We start from the raw sequence: 19,755 nt of genomic DNA on the forward strand, positions 1-19,755 counted from the left end.
TGGGGTAGTGGGCTGTTTGTGTGTTCACACACATCTGAGATGCTAAGGTTGAATACTCAGATCTAAGAACGACTAACTCAGGTCAGGAGCATTACACCCAAGAAGCACAAAAGGTCACGAAACTGAACAGAAATGGAAACAGCACCAGCAGCATCAGTGGTTACCTCATTGCACTCATCCACCAGAATGAAGAAGAGATCAAAGCGGGACATGATGGGCGCCGACAGATTGATATTCTGTTTCAAAGATTTTGATCTGTCATAGTGTCCGCTGACAGGATTTGCTGCAGCTAAAATGGATGTCCTGGCATTCAGAGTTGCCTGACCAGAAGAGAAAACCATGACACTAAAACACAAACCCAAATTGGCCAATATAGATACAAGAAAAAGTTCTATCTCATGCAATTACCTAAATGGAAGCAAAAGCTTTTTCAGTTCCTGAATGATCCAAACTCAAGCATGGTACCAGCGCAGCAGGCTTTTCTACATGGTGACAAACGGCACTAGTCCTTTAGCTAGCACTCTGTTAGGAATTTACTTTGTAACTAGACACAGGAGGTCCTCAGCTGACATGACAATTAACATAGCTTGTGACACACCAGACTGAAAACCTCCCCATGTATGGCTCATGCAGCTGAGTGCCATGAGGCTAACAAATCATAGTGGACCTAACAGGCGCTACAACAGGAAGACTGCTAATAAAATGAAGACGCTAAAGGAGGGACTGCATGCACTTGCTCAGTTGTGCATACTCAGCACATACCTAGTACCCACTGTACTATGAGTTGTACAAGATTTCTCTTAAATATATACATCAGTGTAGTACTTTAAAAATATTTAGTTTTCAATTTTTAAAAGATTTAATTTTAAAATTATGTGTATGCATGTCTGCCTCTCTATGTACGTGCATGTGCCTGCAGTGCCTATCTATAGGAGCCAGAGAGGACGCTGAAATCTCTGGAGTTGTGAGCTACCCACTCTGAGTTCTGGCAACTGAACTTGGTCCTCTTAAGAACATATGTGCTCTTAACTGCTATGCCATCTGTCTGTCCCCCAAACCTATTACTTTTAATAAATTAAGATCCTCTTTAATGTTGGCTACCATATGGTAGTCAGATAATTTCATTTAAATTACCTGTTGATTTTTGAGTAATTTGTGGTACTGGGACCAATAACTTTTTTGGTTATAACAAGAAGGCAGTTTAATCAACAAATGCATATTTTGCTCATGAAACGTTTACAAAACACAGCTGGCAAGATGGCTCAGCAGGTTCTGTGTTCCTTCTATGCAAGCCCCAGAAATTATGTAAAGGTGGAAGGAAAGAACCAAATTCACAAAGCTGTCTTGTCACATAGATGGCAAAGCAGTCCCCCAAATAAATGAATATTTAAAAAGCTTTACATTTCTGAAAAATGAAATGCTAAAAATTACATCAGTACCATTACTTTCTGTCACAGCAACACAGTTGTTCTAGACCCTCAACAACACCTGTCTTTTACATTTCAGATTAGCACTACACATCGGAACAATGTATCCCATCAGGTGGATGTCTCTAACAGGATGTCTCATCGGCATGGTTGGGGAATACCCACCTTCACTCCTGCTTTAGTGATAGAGATGGTCTGCTGCTCCATAGCTTCGTGAATAGCAACTTGGTCCCGCATGTCCATCTTATCAAATTCATCAATACAACAGACACCCTGCAACCAAACAGACCTACCATTAACCGAGTTCCTGGCAGGGCCAAGGATTCAGCTCAGGGGTAGAGTACTTACTTGCCTAGCCTGTGTAAGGGAATCAGAGAAACTGCTTTGCAGATGTAAGATGGTAAACTTACAAAGTTTCCTACCAGAGACCTTTCTATTCCCTAGGCAAATGGAGATGAGATATAAACATTTTTAATTCCTGTTTAGGCAAGACTATTCAACAGAACAGAGCTAGAAGGGAATCTCATGCCTGACTCACTAAATCTAAGAGCAAAACAAACAAATAACACCTACAAGCAAAACAAATAATGTGCAGGTAACAGGACTGCGGAATTTAAACCTCAGCATGAGAAGATTGGGGCTGTGTGTAACAGTGCACATCTGTGATCAAAGACTGTGGGTGGCAGAGACGGTTCCCGGCCAACCGTAAATACGGACTGACTGGAAAAGTAAAGAGCGAAGGAGTACCACAATGAATGAATCTTTGCCAAATATTATAGATGATATACTATGTATTCATGGATAGATTTGTTTAGAGATGTTAGCAAAGTGACAAACTGGGATGGTCTAGTCACAGTAATCAACACATTCAAGGGATGCTCAGAAAGTACCAACGAATGATGAGTCGCAATTCAATGGAGATTAATAAAACTGAATAACATACTAATGCATTCACTAAAAACTATAGCTTGTTATTAAAAGGTCAAAGGATACTCTGATTTCCCTATATCCAACAGCATACAATGTCCTTACGTTATCAGCCAGCATCAACGCTCCAGCCTCAATGACAAATTCGTGAGATTCTTCATCTCTCACCACAGCTGCGGTTAAGCCGGCAGCGCTGGATGCTTTGCCACTGGTATAGACAGCTCTGGGACTGAACTCATCCACATGCCTATTTAAGAATATCACACAAAGATTCATTAGCACATCAATACACTACACCAGTTCCAGAAATATCAGCTAACAGGAGTTCTAAAATGGATTCAACTTCATTCCTGTCAGATAGAATGAATAGGAGACAAGAACATCAACTTTGAACTTAACAACCACATTTATTTTAACTTTTTGTGTGTGTGTGTGTGTGTGTGTGTGTGTGTGTGTGTGTGTGTGAGAAGGGGTGGTAAACGAAGGCCAAGGGACAACTCTCTGATTTCTCTCTGCTACCGTACACAAGTTCCAGGGACTAAGCTTTAGCTACCAGGTCTGGGTGTGCCTTTACTCACTAAGCTATTTTTCCAGCTCCCAAAAATAAACACTAAAAAAATAAAAATTAAGAAAGCCAGGTGGTGGTGATGCAGCCTTAAACACCAGCACTTGGGAGGCAGAGAGAGGCGATCTCCACAACTTCAAGACCAGATTGGTCTATAGAGCAAGTTCCAAGACAACCAAGGCTACATAGAGACCCTGTCTCGAAAAACCAAGAAAAAAATATCTTTAAAAATTAAGGATGCTGGGCAGTGGTGGTGTACATCTTTAATCCCAGCACTTGGGAGGCAGAGGCAGGTGGATTTCTTGAGTTTGAGGCCAGCCTGGTCTACAGAGTGAGTTCCAGGACAGCCAGGGATATACAGAGAAACCCTGTCTCATAAATAAATAAATAAATAAATAAATAAATAAATAAATAATAAGAAGTAGAGCTGGGTGTGCTACAAGCTTCTAATCTCAGTATTTGGGAGACTAAGACAACAAGACCATGAATTTGAGGCCGTTCTGGTCTATAAAGAAAAAACCCTGTCTGAAAACAAAATAGGAAAGCAGAGCCTCTGATTCTCAGTCTAGTGATTTTCACAGTATTATCACTATATAATGGGAGAATACAAACAACTGAAACATCCATCTATTGATTATGTACAAAACACAATACAGTACATGCATAAAGTAGATCCTCATCACCTCAGCATGATGAATAGCCAGTGTACTGCCTATTAATTATTAATTAGACAAAGTAAAATTGTGCTTGCTAGGAACTATGAGAGGGGAGTGGAGGACTGTGGCGTTCAGTGGTTCAGTTCAGGAGAACAAAAAGATGTTCTGGGGACATCTAATCAGTGGTAGTGATTAGAGCTAATCCTAAAAATGGCTAAAACAAGACATGTTTTTACATAAAAGTACAATGCTGTCTACCTTCTGGTCACTCATATATTCTATGAATGACAGAAATATATTAAACAGAAAGTGGGAAACTACGTAAAGCAATTATCTAACACTTCTTAGTTGGACACAGTGACACATGCTACACAGAGACCTTGTCTCTAAAACAGAATGAGCAGGCGACACTGACTGCACTGTTGGTAGCGGAGGTGGCCTGCAAGCACACAGCACAGGTTTTCCCGCTCAGCTTCTTTACCTCAGACAGATACTTACTTGAGAAATTGGCTCTTAGCTGTACTTGGATCACCAACAATGCAAACATTTATATCCCCACGAAGAGAGGTTCCTTCCCCTGTTGTCTTAGGAACACCACCGAACAACATCAGCAAGACACCGCGTTTTACTTCATCATTGCCTGAAATGAAAAGCTCAAAATGAAAACTTAACTTTTCAGGGGGATGGTAAGATGGCTCAGTAGGTAAAGATCCTTGCCTCCTAAGCCAGAAAACTAGAATTTGATCCCAGAAAACCATGTAAAGGTAGAAGGAAATAACCAACTCTACAAAGCTGTCTGCTGACCTTCAGTTGTGTCTTCCCTCTTGGTATGACACATATACATGGGAACTAAACAGCTCAGGTACAACATAACTTAACCAAGAGAAAAGAAGTCACCATAAGTGTCTTCTCCCAACCACAGTTATCAACTGCCCATGCTCACCATCCCAAGAGCTTTTCTTGTCCACTTCCTATGTGAGGCCCTTTCCTCAAAGACTTCTCCCACAAATACAGACTCGTCCACCCTACACTGCCACATTTTTCTTTTCTTTTCTAAGTTTTTTCTTTTTGCTGGAGTGGCATGAGTGTGCTACCCTTGCAGTCCATTGCTCGTTCTGCCAGTGGCAGCTCCAGGTCCTTCAGGAATCTGGGATGATGCTTCTTTTGTTGAACAACACTAAATAAATGCGCACTAACTGAGCTGATAGGCTGACACGCTGAATGCGATTTACAGTGCCTCTATTAGCTGGCCACCCCTTAGTCCCACCCCCACCTGCCTCCGCATGGAATTGGTGAGTGAACCCCACTACCAAAATGACGCTTGGCAAATGTATACCATTTATTAAACCAAAACAAAAAAACCCAAACAAACCAAAAAAACCTAAAGCAATGGCTCAAGAGACAGTTCACTTGTTAAAGCCCTTGCCAGGTAAGCCTCAGGGCCTGTGTTTAGTTCCTAGAAACCACATGAAAATCCAGGTAGAGCGGCTTACACTTGTAATCCCAGGGCTGGGGAAGCAGACTGGAAGATTACTAAGTAGGCTCTGCTGACCACCCAGTGTTGCTTACTCGAAGAGCTGCAGGTTAATGAAAGGCCGCCGCAAAACCAAAGCCAAAACAGATCACACGGTGAACAGCTCCTGAGGACATCATTTCACGCTGACTTTGCCCACCATCCCAAGCACACATATGTAAACACATATAGAAACAGAAAGCTAAAAATCTGTTCTATAGCAAAGCTGACATGACCTATGAGACAAACGTGTTGAGGGTGTGATGAGTTTTAAGTAGTCCATAGAAACGTTCATACTTGTTAATCTGAGAGAACCTAACCAAGTATGCTGGCAGATGTCTTTGATCCAGCACCCGGGGGATGAAACAGGTGAATCGCTTAAATTCAAGGACAGCCTAAAATCAACAAAAACCGAGATGGAACCTGTTGGTCGTGGTAGATTATTCCTTTAATTCCAGTCCTGTGAGTTTGAGACTAGCTTGGTCTACAGTTATGGTGCAGCTGAGACTACAAAGTAAGATCTTGTCTCAAACAAAGGAGATGGAACCTAATTTTCTACCTTTGAAGTAGGCATGAATTTAGTGACTCTTGTAGATAGGGTCCAGGCTATACTCAAACTCACATGCAACCCCTGGGTCAGCCTCCTCCTTGATGGTAGAGAATATAAGTATTATTATGCCTAGTGTGACTTGAATTTTAACAAGTAACTATGTGAACTCCAAGACTAGGAAAGCACTGTCTCCTCCTTGCTTTGTTTCATGCTCTGTGCTAAATGAGCTGCTTGTGGTGAAGACCTGCCCACTGGATGTCTCACTCATAAGGAATCCAACTATCCACCAGCACTAAGTCAAGTCAAGTGAGCCCCTGCGTGAGCTCTAGCCACAGTCTACCTTTTGGTTGTCTACAGCTTTTGCCGGTGCATGCACCCGTCCTTTCTTCCTTATTTATGGTTTTTCGAGACAGGGTTTCTCTGTATAGCTCTGGCTGTCCTGGAACTCACTCTGTGGACCAGGCTGGCCTGGAACTCAGAAATCCACCTGCCTCTGCCTCCCGAGTGCTGGGATTAAAGGCATGCGCCACCACTGCTCGGCGATGCATCATCTTTATTAAGGGCATTGGTATTTTGTCTGCATGTGTGCCTATGTTCCACACGCAGGTCTAGTACCCTCAGAAGCCAGAACGCATTGGATCTTCTAGAACTGGGGTCATAGATGGTTGTGAATACTGTTGAATCAAACTCAGGTTCTCTGAAAAAGTAGCCAGTAATCTTATCTTCTGAGTCATTTCTTCAGCTCTAAAAGCAATCTCTTCATGAAAATCCCTGAAGCAGTACTGAATCCATGAAGTGCTTACTACTGATCTCAGGTTTTTATCACAAACAGAGCTCTTACCATGTATAGTAGGGAAGAGGCTTGTGCAGAGATTGTGGTACAGGTTTTTGTCCTGACTCATTTCAAACACCTTTTCCCATTCCTTCACCGTCATTTGGTTCTTAATGCTCTCAGCTGTCTGTTCCTCATCTCTGAGTTCTTTCCCTCCAAACTGAAGTGGAAGAAAAACAAGATGAAAGACATTATAGAGAACCAAGATAACATAAAGGGAAAGAAATTCTACTAGAGTAAGATCACTTGGGAGGTCAAAGTTGTGATTTATTTACTATAGTCCCTAAACTAGGCTTCAGTTACTAAAGATATGTAAAAGCCTATCTTTTGTCCAGAGAGGAAAACAAAAGCTACCATTGTTTTATATTACTCTGAATTGTAGTAAGTTCATCACTGATATGAAGATGAAAATGAGCCTTAGCAAAGCACTTTCTTTATCCAGCTCTGCCATCTTAGTAAATCTCACACTAAGGTTGAGGATGGAGCCCAATTTCTACCTAGCAGGCACAGATCCTATGCTCAATCCCTAGGACAATAAACAAACAAGTAATAATAAGACCTACCCTTGGGTTGGTTGGTGCAACATGGCAGGCAAGGAAGACCAGCCTGTACGACAGATCTCTGACACCAAGGGCCCGGAGCCCTCGAATGCCTTCTGTCTCATACCCATCAGCTCCACTGACTCGGGAGTTAGTCTCTGCACGTGCTCCTATAAGAGTGAAAGATAGGCGTTTCACAGTTCAAACACTAATAGTGCTCATAGGAACTAATGTACTTGAATAAGCCAAAGTTAAAATAGCACCTTTCATAGAAAAATCTTTTTTTTTTACTCTCTTCATACTTCTGTGCTCATCCTGATTGGGAGCCAAAAAGGTTACATACAAAGAAGATTCCAGAAGCCAAATCCAGGACTGGTAACATCCGAGCAACAAATTACTGACCTGGTGTGCTAAGCTTGGACACATCAGGCACAACAATCAGTGCCCCTGTGAAATCACATCTGTCACCAGCTTGGGCTGACTCCACAGCTTCAGCTCTCAGGATAACCTCTAAACTCCGGGGAATACTTCCCCGGGGAAGTTCTGCTTGAGTCTCTTGAATGCGAACCTATAACCAAGACCGACAGCAAAACAAAGAGATGCTTTCACATGCTACACAACTGAAACCAACTGCTATAAATGCCCACATAACCCAGCCTCTTTGTGCACCTCTCTCTTTGTGTGTATGAAGGTAGTCACACCTATCTCAGGAGTCACTCCTCAGTACCATCCCCCTTCTTTCTTAAGACAGGGTCTCTCACTGGCCTAGAACTCACCAACTAGCTTTTAGGGATCTGGCTGCCTCTTCTTCCCCTGCACAGAGTTCAAAGTACACGCCACCACATTTGGCTCTTTATGTGGTACTAGGGATCAAATACAGGTCTTCATGGTTGTTAACAAACATGTTACTAACTAAACTATCTTCACAGGCCCTGCCCTATAGACCTTTGACACATACTATTATTCATCTAAAAAGTTTGTACTAGGACTGGCAGGATGGCTCAGCAGGTAGGAGCACTGACTGCTCTTTCAAAGGTCCTGAGTTCAAATCCCACAACCACATGGTGGCTCACAACCACCCCATAATGAGATCTGATGCCCTTTTCTGGTGCATCGGAAGACAGCTACAGTGTACTTATATACGAATAAATCTTTAAAAAAAAAAGTTTGTACTAGGGGCTGAAAGATGGCTCAGCTTTCAGGAGCAGTGGCTGCATGGAAGGTTACAACCACCAATAACTGCAGTCCCAGAGGCTCCAATGTTTTCTTCTTGCCTCTGTAGGCACTGCATGCTTATGGTACCTAGACATACATACAAGCAAAACACCCATATACATAAAAATACATAAAGATTTTGTGTCCTAAAACTTTTCATCAAATAGTTCAACTGGTTAAGCAATTACATCTCTTGGTTCTGGAGAGATGGCTCCATAGTAAAAATCATGATCTGCTTTGCAAATGTTACATACACGTAGGCAAGGTACATAAAAATGTTGTACCCTTTCAGTCAAATAGCTCAATTGGTTAGGAGATTAATCTATTAGGACTGAAGAGGTGGTCAGTGGTTAAGAACACTGTTCTTGCAGGACCAGAATTAGATTGCTAGCATCCACGTGGAGGCTTATAACCATCTGTGTCCTGGTTAGTTCTTGTCATCTTAACACAAACTATAGTTATCTGGGAAGAGGGACCCTCAGTTGGAAAAATGCCTCTATCATGCTGGCCTGTGGGCAAGCATGTGGGGCATTCTCTTGATTAACAGTTGGTGTGGGAAGGCCCAGACCACAGTGGTTTGTGCCACTCCCAAGTAAGTGGTACTGGATTGTCACAGTAAGCAGCATTTCTCCATGGCAGTGGTTCCCAAACTTCCTAAAGTGGCCACCCTTTAATACAGCTCATCATGTAGTAACCCTAACCATAAAATTATAACTGTGAATCTGTTATTGTTTTGAACTGCCATGGAATTATCTATGTTTCTGTTTTAGGTAGAGACCCACAAGTTGAGTTGAGTACTATTCTATGGCCTCTAATTCAGTTCCTACCTGCCAGGCCCTGTCTTGACATCCTTCTATGATGGACTGTAACTATAAGATGATAAAATAAACACTCCCAATCCCCATTCCATTTGGTCATGTTTATCACAGCAACAGAACCTAACTAGGACAATCTGTAACAGAGAACCTGATACCTTCTGGCCTCTGTGGGCACTTCATTCCTTAAAAACTGACATCTAAATAAGTTATTACAAGGGCCAAAAATGAATTATTAGCAGTAAATCTGATCTAATCTATTTGTCTAATAAATACATTTATATATAAGAATCTAGTTTAAACAGAAGTAAATAAATACCTTTTGAAAATCAACAAATCTTGATTTATTAGTGTCTAGAAGGAACCTCTTCCTGTTGGCACACACTGGATTTCGGCAGATATTCGGCTGTGTGTATTTGAACTGCTGCTCTACGTCCTTAATCACTGTTTGACAGTCAAGGCACAGGAAAGTTCCACTCACAAGCTCAGGGTGAACTGGGTGAGTGCGCACCACCTGCCCACTGATTCGGGTGAGCAGCCCAATCCTGGATGAAGTGAGCTCACGAATCCTATTTGAAGACAAACCACATTAATAGATATCCTATCCCACTTCAGTTCCAGGGATTGAACCTAACATCTCATACGCTGAGCTACCGTCTACTCAGCATAAGAAACCTAAGAAATGTTTCTTGGCTTTTTTGTCTTAATGTATGGGTATGTCTCTGTGTGGTTGTGTGCATGTGAAGGCAAGTGCTTTCCAAGGCCAGACGACATGGAATCTTCCTGGAGCTGGAGTTACAAGCTGTTGTGAGTCTCTGATACTAGTGCTGGAAACTACACTCAGGTCCTCTGCCAACAGCAGTTCACTCTTACCAGCTGAGCTATCTCTCTAGGCCATAATTTCTTTTGAATTATGTAACACAAATTCACAATAAAAGTAAAAATGAGCTAGAGAGTGGTGGTGTATACCTTTAGTTCCAGCTCTTGGGAGGCAGAGGCAGGTGGATATCACAGTTTGAGACCAGCCTGGCCTACAGAGCAAGTTCTAGGACAGCCAGGACTGAACAGAAAAATAGTCTCAAAAACCCAGAATAAGTAAATAAATAAAAACAACTATGAAATGTGAAAATACTGAAGAAATAAAATTGGGTGGGTGGCATGATATGCATCTAAAACCACAGTGTGTTGCTGAAGGGGCAGATCTTGGGTGCTCACTGTCCAGTCAGCCTAGTTAGATGAGGACTATCTCAGACTCAGGAAAAAGTTGGGGTTGGGGGATGGTGGTGCATGCCTTTTTCAAATGTATTTTTACTATGTGCATTGGTGTTTTGCCTGCATGTAAGCTTGTGTGAGGGTATTAGATGCTCTGGAACTGGAGTTATAGAGAGTTGTGAGCTGCCATGGGTGCTGGGCATTGAACCTGGTCCTCTGGAAGAGAAGCCAGTGCTCTTAACCACTGAACATCTCTCCCAATCCTAGTGCATATCTTAATCTCAATACCTCGGGAGGCAGAAGCAACAGCAACCTCTGTAAAAAAGTGAATGCTGTGAGTTCGAGGCCAGCCAGGTCTATATACTGTGAGTTCACAATCTAATATTAAAGTTCAAAATTCGTGAACTTTTTTTTTTTTTTTTTACTTTTTAAATTCATTCATTCATTCTTTCTTTTGTTTTGTTTTTATTTTGAGACAGGATTTCACTACATATTTCTGGCTGACCTGAACTCACTCTTTAGACCAGCTGGCCTTAAATATTCAAGAGATCCACATGTCTTTGCTTACTGAGCGCTGAGATTAGGTATGTGCCAATCATTGGCTCTACTCATGAATTTCTGCAACTGTTCTTGGTTCTCAATTTTTCCCCCCCTTGGCAAATCTTGTCTCCCAATTTCCCTAAAAGGTGCCTTTAAGATAGCAATACTAAGTATCTGCTGCACTTCATATTGCCTAGCCTAGCTCCATGGAAAAACAAGTTTCTCCAAACTAAACTTTCTGGGTTAGGTCTAAATACTTCAAAAATGTTAGTATGTACTCGGTGTGGCAGCACCTGTCACAAGGAAACCTGATCAGAAGGTCTTATCTTTAAGAGACACAAGCAAACAAGAGGAACTTGCACAGTATTAGTGCTTCGTGATAGGTGAGGACCCTGAGACCCAGCAAGGGAAGGCTGATTTATATACTACATAGGCAGCTATCGCATGGCTGTGTGCCTCAAGTTTTAAGTGCCCAGTAAGTGGTATGTGATATGATGGGTCCTTTCCCCCCCTAAAAGGTTCCTTCCTTACTTGTGTCTAGTAGGTAGGTCTTGGAATGCAACATAAAAATCCTTAGCAAAAGGGATCTCCTTTCGGTCTTTGACAAAGGTCTTCAAGGCTCGACACAGGTAAGGGTAGACTCTGAAAAGCAAGCAGAACCAGTGACATTAGTCTTACTAAGTCTGTATTCTTTTTCATGTTTGTCAACTTTGAGAGCACAGCATTTCATCTGGTCACAATCAAGCTGTAAAATTTAATTTCAGGACACGTTCATCAATCATCCCCTATCCCACCACAGAGTATCTGCTGCTGAGATAGTACCCACACTACAGGGAACTTTTCTGTCCAAAAACCTTGTCAGCACTAAGTTCAATATTGCTAGTTTTCTCTGGATAGTCTACAAACTAGTAAAGCAGAGCCCTACTTGGTATGACCTAGTTTATATTTTCCTCTGCTTGCTTTATAATAAAGTCTGCTGCTTATCTCTCCAACTGAGTTTTTTCTTTACGTGTATGGGTATGTGTACCCATGAACATGTGTGAAACCAGAGATCATCATTAGGTGTCTTTCTGTATCTCTCTCTCTTTTTAAACACACATGGTCTCTCCTTGAACCTGGTCCCCACTACGGAATAGCATGACTGGCTAGTCCATAAGCACCTGGGGTCTCCTCCCTCTTTCCATTCCACCGCCTCGGGTTGTAGGTATGAACTACCACATCTAGTCTATGTAGCTGCTGGGAATTGAACTCTGATCCTAATGCTTATACAGCAAGCACTTTCCCCTGCATGGCTATCTCACCCAGTTACCCTTCAACTGTTCTTGATCAGCTATGAATATAAAATTTTAGAGTCCTCTAGCTTCCAATCCACCATGAAAACACGACCATGCTTCTAAGTTGTGTCTTTACTTCTCTTTTATTACTATTAACATTCATATTTATACAAATATTTACTCAGAAGAAATATAGACCAAAAATTGTGAACAAAGTTTTTTGTCATTCATAGTTATAAACAAAACAAGCTGAAATTATTTCTACCCCTAAAACACTCAAGGTATGCTGGATATGGTGGTGCACACCTATAATCCCAGTACTTGGGAGAAAGAGACAGAGAGATCTCTAAGTCTGAGGCCAGTTTAGTTTACAAAACAAGATCAAGACCAACCAGGGTATATATGGAGACCCTGATTCAAAACAGATAAAACAAAATGCTACACTAAACTATTAAAATGTTTCTAAGGAATTTTATATTGAAAATTATACATTAGATTAAAAAGGGCAGGATGCTTTATCTATAATATTCTCTCTAAAACTATATACTCATAGGAAGTCATCAAAATGCAATAAGACCCTTATAAAAGGCTAGACTTGAGAGGCTGTTGAAAGCTTGGGACCTGCAAAGAGTGGCTACCAAGGAGTAGTAAAGTTACTTACTTTGGTAAAGTAGTTAACTACTTCAGGTAGTAGTAAAATTACATACAGGTAACTTGATTCCCCTCCCCCACAAAGAATAGATATACATGGGTTTGCAAGACGGTGCCATCACCAAAGCTGAGAATTTGTGTTCAATCCTCAGGAAGAAGGACTGAACTGACTCATGTAAACTTTTATGAATTCTACACATACACCATGGCACACTCTTTTAAATAAAAATTTAAAAGAGGCATACATTACTTCCATAATCAGAAAAATAATAAAAACTTTTAACAGAACAAATACAACATTATTGCTATAAAGACTCCTAAGTTGGCATGAGTGATGTGTGCTTGCAATTCTAGCTGTTCAGGAAGCTGAGGCACGACTAAACATGAGCCCAAGGTCACCTTGGGCAGCACCTTAGTGAGGCTCCATCGGAAAAATCCCTATCTTTGGTGCAAAGAAAGACCTTTACACCTAGGACGTAACTAGAGTAATTACTAAGTACCTACTCCAGGGGAGAGATGGGCTAGGTGAAGATCAAATAAAATGAGAGAGCAATATAAAAGCAACTGTTTTTTTGATATTCCACAAAAGTTAAAGTTAGACCTGCATCAATAGTAACTGTGACAGCTTCCTTACAGGGACCATCCAGGGCAAGGAGCTGGCTTCTCAGGCTTCATGTCTAATTAAAGGGAAAAGGAATACACTCTTACCTATAGAACTCTTCCTGAATGGTGGTAGAAAGTTGTTGGTTAAATTGTTCCAGGTCTGCAAAACTCACAACCAGCGTGTTTCTCTCAGGACGAATTAGCTCCTCTGCAAACTGCAAGTATTTAATTTCTCCATCACCACCCTGGAACCTGCAGATACATACAAGTCACATTAAACAGTGTAACTAGGCAGTGAAAATTAATCTGGACACTAGGTAACTTAGTGTATTGACTAATCAGCATCGAGTTTAGGATCAGAGAGGTCCACATTCAGTATGTACATGATTTGGGGCAAATTATTTACTTTTCTAAATTTAATCTCATAAAAATGATGATGAGTAGATGAGAGAATACTTTTAAAATGAGTTGTACAATGCTTACTCATTTATGTATTTATTCTATTGATGTCTGTGTTTATACTCAATGTAAACACAATGTCCCACATGTGAAAGGACAACTTACAGGGACTAGAAAGATGGCTCAGCTCTTATGAGTGCTTGTTGACTCTGTTCCAAACACTCACATCAGGAAGCTCGCAGTCATTGTAACTCCAGCTCTAGGGGATCTCACAACCTTTCCAGGCCTCCGAATTAAAAAATAAATAAAAAACCCAAACAAAACATGGGAGTTGTCTCTCTCCTTCTACCACTGAGTCCTAGGGACTGAACTCAAATTGTCAGGTTTGCAGTACCCACTGAGCCATTAGCCCCAGACCTCACCAAAATTAACTAATTTAACATTTTCTCTTCTTAAAAATTGTAGATTTTATGTGTATCAGTATTTTACCTTCATCTATGCATGTTCACCATGTGTGTAGTGGTGCTTAAGGAGGCCAGAAGGCGGTAATGGGCGTCCCTGGAACTGTAGGGTGCTGGGAATAGAACCTGGGTCCTCTACACGAGTAGCTAGTGCTTTTAACGACTGGGCCATCTCCCCCGCCCTGATCTATTTCTTTTCTCTCTTCTTTTTCCCTCCTCTTCCACCTCAGGGTTTCTTTGTGTAGCCCTGACTACTCCAAGACTATTCCAAACTCCAGAGATTCACCTGCCTCTGATTTCTGGTACTGGGATTAAAGGTGTGTGTCAGTACCACACACCCAGATGATTTAACATTTTCTTTTTTTTTTTAATTTTTAATTTTTTATTAGGTATTTTCCTCATTTACATTTCCAATGCTATCCAAAAAGTCCTCCATACCCACCCCCCACTCCCCTACCCACCCACTCCCACTTTTTGGCCCTGGCGTTCCCCTGTACTGGGGCATATAAAGTTTGCAAGTCCAATGGGCCTCTCTTTCCAGTGATGGCCGGCTAGGCCATCTTTTAATACATATGCAGCTAGAGTCAAGAGCTCCGGGGTACTGGTTAGTTCATAATGTTGTTCCACCTATAGGGTTGCAGATCCCTTTAGCTCCTTGGGTACTTTCTCTAGCTCCTCCATTGGGGGCCCTGTGATCCAGCTGACTGTGAGCATCCACTTCTGTGTTTGCTAGGCCCTGGCATAGTCTCACAAGAGACAGCCATATCTGGGTCCTTTCAGCAAAATCTTGCTAGTGTATGCAATGGTGTCAGCATTTGGAGGCTGATTATGGAATGGATCCCTGGATATGGCAGTCTCTAGATGGTCCATCCTTTTGTCTCAGCTCCAAACTTTCTCTCTGTAACTCCTTCCATGGGTGTTTTGTTCCCAATTCTAAGAAGGGGCAAAGTGTCCACATTTTGGTCTTCATTCTTCTTCAGTTTCATGTGTTTTGCAAATTGTATCTTATATCTTGGGTATTCTAAGTTTCTGGGCTAATATCCACTTCTCAGTGAGTACATATCATTTGAATTCTTTTGTGATTGGGTTACCTCACTGAGGATGATGCCCTACAGGTCCAACCATTTGCCTAGGAATTTCATAAATTCATTCTTTTTAATAGCTGAGTAGTACTCCATTGTGTAAATGTACCACATTTTTTTTTTACCCATTCCTCTGTTGAGGGGCATCTGGGTTCTTTCCAGCTTCTGGCTATTATAAATAAGGCTGCTATGAACATAGTGGAGCATGTGTCTTTCTTACTAGTTGGAACATCTTTCTAATGAACAGGTTTTTAAAAATTATTGTTAGCCGGGCAGTGGTGATGCACGCCTTTAATCCCAGCACTCGGGAGGCAGAGGCAGGCGGATTTCTGAGTTCGAGGCTAGCCTGGTCTACAGAGTGAGTTCCAGGACAGCCACGGCTACACAGAGAGACCCTGCCTCGAAAAACAAAACAAAACAACAACAACAACAAAAAAAAAGAAAAAAAAAAAAAGAAAAGAAAAAAAGTTATGTGTAATTAAGAACAGAGAGTTAAAATCCAAATATTAAACTTCCATTAGTCATAATTTAAGAAGCAGAATAAAAAGGCTGGAAACATAGTTCAGTGCTTGCCTAGTACCCACAAAGTCTTAGGTCTAATCTCTAATAACACACATACACACAGCAAGCAAAACAAACAACACCCCACACAGAAATGAGGTATCACCGCTAAAGACCTCATGAAAATGAAAGCACATTAATGGGGGGGGGGGGGGGACGACGGACGCAAAATCAATTTCTCTTCCAACTAATATCTAAAAGTATAGAAAAGGTAGTGTCGTTTCTGTCCTGGGGCTGGCATTCTTAGGAGACAAGACCCATAAGCAACAAATAATGTCTCTTGACAAGAAGTGCCAGAAATCGAAGCCAATTATGCCTACTGGAATAGCTATAATAAAGATTCACAGATGTAAAAGGTGGCATTGGTGTCATTAAAAAGGTAAACTTATGAAAAAGAAGTGGCAGAGCTTGGTGATGTGTGCCTGTTAATCCTTGTTACCGAGGCTAACGATGGAAAATTGGAAGTTCAAGGACTGACTGGGCAACTTAAAAGGGACCTTCTCTCAAAATTAAAAAAGGCAAAAAAGGCCCAGGGTGCTAGGTGCACGCCTTTATCCCAGCACAGAGAATGATTCTGTGAATCCAGACAGCTATGGCAACACAGTAAGTTAAAGAAATAAAAGGGGATAGATGCTGGAGACACAGACTCAGGGGCGGAATGCTTGTCTACCATGTGTAAGGCTCTGGGTTCCTTTCCTAACATATTAAGAAAACAAGCAAGCAACAAAAAATAGATAGCTGAGCCACCCGTAGTGACTCATGGAAAATGAAACTCTAACAGAAAATTTAGACATAGCTGGGTGGCGACAGTGTACACCTTTAGCCCCAGTGCTTGGGAGGCAGAGGCAAGCACATGTCTGAGTTGGAGGGGCTACACAAAGAAACCCTGTCTCAAAATAAAAACAAACAAAAAAGAAATATTTAGACTCTTCTGTAAGCAAAAGCAAAGCTGCTCTGTGAATGGAAGTTGATTATTTTAAAAACTAAGTCCTGTTTATGCTTAGCTCCAGCTCTTAGCTACCAAGAGAAGGCACTTGCATCTGGGAAATAGCAGGCCTGCTGGGATCACAGGCAAAGAAGTAGCTACTGCTTGTTGCCTGAAAGGTCTACAGTAGTGAGTGGTTCTCGACCTTCTTAGTGCTGAGACCCTTTAATACAGTTCCTCATGTGGATGACCCCAACCATAAAACCATTTCACTGCCACTGCTACTTCATAACTAATTTTGCTGTTATGGACCATACTGTGCATATGGATCTGGTATGTGCTCCAAGGGATCCTGATCTACATGCTGAGAACTGCTGGTTTACACAAACTTTAATCAAAAGGAGACTTGGGTTTTGAAGGACAAGCAGCTGTACCGACTGCCAAAAACATTACAAAGGTTGGAATATAGAATTTAAATTCCAGAGGGTTATTTTTGTTTGTTTTGTTTTTCAGCACCGGACTTTCTGTGTAGCCCTGGCTGTCCTGAAACTCACTTTGCAGACTAGGCTGGCCTTGAACTCATAGGATCCGTCTACCACTGGCTTGTGCCACAACACTGGCCTGCTTACAGTTTTAAGTATAGCAGAACTTCAAAAGATAGCTGTAGAGCCAAAAGGATGACTAGATCAGAAATATGTAGTAACCAGTACACGGGTGCCATGTCATTTTATTCTGCCTTAAAAGGCAAGCCCTTGACTACAATAAGCTGCATGTCTAGCAAAATTAGCCACACACACTTATCGGAGGCACCTATAGTGATCCAGGTCAGTGTTAGAAGTGTGGCAGTTGTCAGGAGGCTAGGAGAGGCTCTAACATTTAATAGGTAGAGTTGGAAGAGTTTCAAACAGGGATCATTGTACAAGTTGAATGCACCTCAAGATGCTTGTTGTATACTCCCAAAAGGTCAAAACTCTTAAGTTTTTGTTATATACTGACATAATCTTTAAAAAGAAAAAGAAAAGAATTGTTTGCTATTGGAGGCGGAAGAGTAAGTAGCACACTGGTATGTGGTTGCTGCTAGGTGCTGGAAGCGGAGGGAGGGATGGGAAGGAGGCAGCTAGATGTCTAGAACAATTCTTTCATTATATAGGGCAGAACTCATTTCACTGAACAGTCATCAAGCCATAGATTCCTGTTAGAACGAGCTGGTCCAGGTTTGCTTGCACTGCAAGCTCCTGGTTCCGGGCTGTGTGCCCAACCCTACTCAAGAGGTAACGCCCCCCCACCCCCACCTCCCAAAAAAACAAACTCTGGCCTCACTAGGTTGCGACGTGAGTCCTGCTGGGTTTCATTCCCAGCATCGCCCCAACTAGTCATGGCGGTGCACATCTGTCATTCCAGCACAAGCTAAGCGGAGGCTGGAGGATTACAAGTTCAAAATCATCTTTGGCTACACAGCGAGTTCGAAACCCTGTTTCAGAAACGTAACGAGAAAGCAGCGCAGTATGACACAAGGGAGCACTGCGGTGGGGAAAAGAGTCGAGGAGGCTTTGGATTCCCGCCTGGCCAGGGCCCATCCCTTCCCGTGCACACATGGCCCTGGTCTCCGCCCGGCCCGCGAGCCCCCGGAGGCCACTCACTCTTCCAGGAAGTCTAGGAACAGCTTCTGGCATTTCTCGGCCACCTCGTCGCGCACCTCCGGGTGCTGGCTTCCGGCGCCGGGCTCCGCGGCCGCTGCGAGGTCCATGGCGGCCCTGAGAGTACACGCTGCTGAGGGAAGACCACCGCGGAGGAGAGTCCGCAGCTGCAGAAGGCCGGGCCGCAGGTTCCACGCGTAGCTCCTTCCGCGCCGCCGCTTCGCGCGCGCCTCCGGCTAGCCCCGCCCTCTCACCTCAGCCAATAACAGGGCAGGAGCTGAGCTACTTCGCGCCAAACCCGTCCAATCAATGGCGGTTCCGTCCAGAGCCCCGCCCACCGCACGCACATTTCGCGCCAAAAGCAGACTCCATGAAGCTTTTGCCCATGCGCAATGTAGTCGCACCCACCTCTGGTTGTTTTGGCTTGAGGAGCTAACCCCTCCCTCTCTCCCTTTTCCCCCAGAGTTTACGTATAGACTTTTCTTTTTCTTTTTTGGTTTTTGGTCACTCAGGGTTAAACCTACTGTGAATTGTGCATCTGGAGGAAGTAAGGTATGAGCAAACCAAACCACAGGAGAGAGACCCTTAAAAGTCAGGTGGAGGACAGGAGCGATGGCTTAGAGAGTAACTCATTCCGCAGCGGACCCAAGCTTGTTTCTTAGCAGCTACCGGAGACAGTCACCACCTTTAACTCCAGCTTAGTGACTTTGATACCCTCTGCTGACTTATGAGAACACCAGCACGCACATGTGTATACACATACACTCTAAAAAAAAAGTTAGAGATAGGTATATTCTGACAGAGTAAAATCTGCATACCATTTGACATTTTTTTTTTTTTTTTTTTAAACTGAGAGGGTCTCACATAGCCCAGGCTGGCCTTGAATTCTGGGTTCCCGTGGTGCTGGGCCTGAACCTAGAGCCTTCTGAATGTGGAAAAAGGACTACCTTGTTAGTAAATGATCCACATTGCCAGTCCCTCCTCCACTTTGATAGCTTAGTCCTGATAACTTGTTTCACCACCAGCACTTTTATCCTGGGCTTCCAGGACACAATAAACCTGGAACAGAATAAATAAGTCACTTTTTTGAGGCTTACTGGATGTTAAAAATTTAATGCCAGAGTATATCAAATTAATATTTTTATAATCTATTAAGAAATATACTATAGAGATCTGCAAATGAAGGTGTTGAAGACTTGAAGCCTCAAATCCCTCCCTCCTTTGCCAACTCCAAATGTAGCCTTCACTGTGAGATAATACTGGGGTTTTCTAGAGAAACAAAACTGATAAAGACACAGGATTTATTAAGTTTAGCATACAGGTTGTTGTCTGGCTAGTTCAACATTGGCTGTCTTCCAACAAAAACGTCAA

The 19,755-nt window shown here is 42.4% G+C and overlaps 1 protein-coding gene across 1 annotated transcript in view; it reads right to left on the reverse strand.

Moving 5' to 3' along the window:
* Mcm6 (minichromosome maintenance complex component 6) overlaps positions 1-18,630 on the reverse strand; it is a 28,253-nt gene extending 9,623 nt beyond the window's left edge. The window contains exons 1-11 of the mRNA XM_021150920.2: positions 18,388-18,630; positions 13,425-13,571; positions 11,323-11,433; positions 9,359-9,608; positions 7,412-7,577; positions 7,034-7,179; positions 6,480-6,630; positions 4,074-4,215; positions 2,460-2,601; positions 1,593-1,700; positions 165-320 (exon numbers count right to left, since the gene is read on the reverse strand). Coding sequence (XP_021006579.1) covers positions 165-320; positions 1,593-1,700; positions 2,460-2,601; positions 4,074-4,215; positions 6,480-6,630; positions 7,034-7,179; positions 7,412-7,577; positions 9,359-9,608; positions 11,323-11,433; positions 13,425-13,571; positions 18,388-18,494 — 1,626 coding nt within the window. The 5' untranslated portion in view covers positions 18,495-18,630. The remainder of the gene's footprint in view (positions 1-164; positions 321-1,592; positions 1,701-2,459; positions 2,602-4,073; positions 4,216-6,479; positions 6,631-7,033; positions 7,180-7,411; positions 7,578-9,358; positions 9,609-11,322; positions 11,434-13,424; positions 13,572-18,387) is intronic.
* Positions 18,631-19,755: the final 1,125 nt, after the last annotated feature.

This window comes from Mus caroli, unplaced genomic scaffold, assembly GCF_978045245.1.
Source record: "Mus caroli unplaced genomic scaffold, Mus_caroli_1 scaffold_1, whole genome shotgun sequence".
Classification (NCBI taxonomy): Eukaryota; Metazoa; Chordata; class Mammalia; order Rodentia; family Muridae; genus Mus; species Mus caroli.